This window comes from Dipodomys ordii, unplaced genomic scaffold (genome assembly GCF_000151885.1).
Source record: "Dipodomys ordii isolate 6190 unplaced genomic scaffold, Dord_2.0 Scaffold18, whole genome shotgun sequence".
NCBI classification, from domain to species: domain Eukaryota; kingdom Metazoa; phylum Chordata; class Mammalia; order Rodentia; family Heteromyidae; genus Dipodomys; species Dipodomys ordii.
The window spans coordinates 12,310,145-12,312,623 of NW_012267234.1; the positions used below are offsets into that span (position 1 = coordinate 12,310,145).

The 2,479-nt window shown below is 40.5% G+C and overlaps 1 protein-coding gene across 1 annotated transcript in view; it reads right to left on the bottom strand.

The window, feature by feature from the left end:
- Positions 1–1,289: 1,289 nt before the first annotated feature.
- Glg1 (golgi glycoprotein 1) overlaps positions 1,290–2,479 on the bottom strand; it is a 43,722-nt gene continuing 42,532 nt past the window's right edge. Inside the window, exons 16-17 of the mRNA XM_013012685.1 lie at positions 1,449–1,586; positions 1,290–1,331 (exon numbers count right to left, since the gene is read on the bottom strand). Of these exons, the coding sequence (XP_012868139.1) occupies positions 1,290–1,331; positions 1,449–1,586 (180 nt within the window). The remainder of the gene's footprint in view (positions 1,332–1,448; positions 1,587–2,479) is intronic.

A 2,479-nucleotide genomic window follows, 5' to 3' on the forward strand; every position in this document is an offset into this window, starting at 1 on the left:
TGTCTGTGTGTGTGTTTTTGTGCTGGTTCATCTTAATTTCAGGGAGCTATAATATTAAACATTCTATATTTACTGCTGTCTCTTAGGCCAGAGCTTAGTTTGGGACTAGTAATAAACTCTAAATTTTCATATTTAAGGTTAAGACATTCCAACACTAAGCCACTTTCCAATTCTCTGAAGTGTGCATAATTCAAGTACCTATCAGCATCTTAACCTGAGGATGAGACTGCTGATTTTTTTTTTTGAAATAAAATCTTACTAATCTTAATCTCTCTAAAATCAGAGCCTGACTTTTCCATATGAACCCACTGTACCAGAGCCACTTAAGAGATTTACTGTTTGTTTGTTTATTTATTTATCAGTTGTGGGGCTTGAACTCTGGGCCTGACACTGTCCCTCAGCTCTTCAGATCAAGGGTAGTGCTCTACCACTTGAGCCACAGCACCACTTCCGTTTTTTTCTGGTGGTTTATTGAAGATAAGAGTCTCACAGATTTTCTTGCCCAGGCTAGCTTTGAACTGTGATCCTCAGATCTCAGTCTCCTGAGTAGCTAGGACTACAGGCGTGAGCCACCAGTGCCCAGCTACTTTTATTTTTTTTACTGCTGGTTCTGAGGCTTGGACTCAGGGTCTGCATGTTTTGGGTGGTAATTAATTCGAGATATGAGCCACTGGCACCTAGTTAGTTGTTATTTTTTTATTGGTCATGGGGCTTGAGCTCTTTCACACAAGGCTAGTGCTCTACCATTGTGAACCACAGGGCCACTTCTAGTTTTCAGGTAGTTAATTGGAGGTAAGAGTCTCATGGCCTTTCCTGCCTGGACTGGTTTTGAACCATGATCCTCAGATCTCAGCCTTCAGAGCAGCTAGTATTACAGGCGTGAGCCACCAGCTCCCGACTACTTGGCTAATTATTTACATTTAACATTCAAAATTCTCTTTAGGAGTTATATGAAAGAGTAAAAATTACATTTTGTTTTAAAAGAAAGCTGAAATAAGGAGTTCAACTTCATATCTGATTTCTTTGTGTATGTGAACAGATCAAGGAACTCCTAAGAACATTCACCAGAAGACTAATAAAGCAAAAGAACAGAAAAATCTTTTAAGTGCTGGAGATAATTTGATCAGAACCAGCTGATGTCTTTCTCAACACCTTCAAAACCATTCCTGTACATACTGGACATCTATTTATTTTGCCTCAAGTCAAAGTGAGATCAATTATCTTAGCTCTGAGGTTTTCTAACTGAAGCAGGCATTAGCATTACTTGTGAACAGTCTGGGGCTCTACTCCTAGAGTTCTTGACTCAGCACAACCAGGTAGAGCCCAGGAATCTGTAAGTTGCCAGCAGATGCTGTTGGCTTTGGGGCCATACCAGAGAACAACTGACTTGACAATGTTTAACCAAGGTTTACTCTGTTGTTCACACTTAAGATGCACTTACTGCTTACCTTTATCATCTGCTTGCAGACACGCATGAGTGTATAGTCTAGCTCTGGGTCCATCATTTCTGTCTCCTGCAGCTTAAATACTTTCTGGTGGCAACGGGGACTTAGCTGCTTCTTGTTCTCTTTCAGACATTCAATAATCTATGATGTAAAAGTTATGGTCTTGTGAGAAGATGTTTCAGGGATTAACAGTACATCTATTCTGACTAAAGTACTTACTTCTGAGAGCATGCCCCCCTCCCCTTTTTCTTTTTGGTCATGGGGCTTGAACTCTGGGCCTGGGCCTCAGCTCTTCAGCTCAAGGCAGGCACTCTACCACTTGAGCCATAGCACCACTTCCGGTTTTCTGAGTGGTTTATTGGTGATAAGGGTCTCCCGGCCTTTCCTGCCCAGGCTGGCTTTGAACTACGCTCCTATGATCTCAGTCTCTTGAGTAGCTAGGATTATAGGCATGAGTCACCTATGCCCAGCTGCCCCTTTATTTCTATCCAACTGAAGAGTGCATTATTAAGCTGGGTATCAGAATTGTACAATTTCCTCAACTGTAGTACAAAGTAACAAAATTTGAAACACATGAAATAAAAAGTTAAAAGGCATAGAGGGCTTGGAAGATCAAGAAGAACAAAAAAGGAAAGCAATATTTGAAAGAACAGTGACAGAATTTCCCAGAACTCAAGAAAAATGTGACAAAGATCCAACTATGATAAAGAAAACATAAAACTAATCATATCAGACTGAATATATAGATTGTTAAAACTTAAAACAGAAAAAAACTTCATAGAAATGAATTAATTACAAAGGAATGAAAATCAGAGTCAGACTTTGTATTGCCAACAGTAGAATAAGACAACAAAGAAATTATTGCAAAGCTAAAGCACCAGGGCAATGTCCTTGGTAAATAAGTGGCCAGAGAACATTTTTTTTGGGGGTCTGGTTGTGGGGCCTGAACTCTGGGCATAGGCACTGTCCCTCAGCTTTTCAGCTCAAGGCTACCACTCTACCACTTGAGCCACAGCACCACTTCCGGCTTTTTT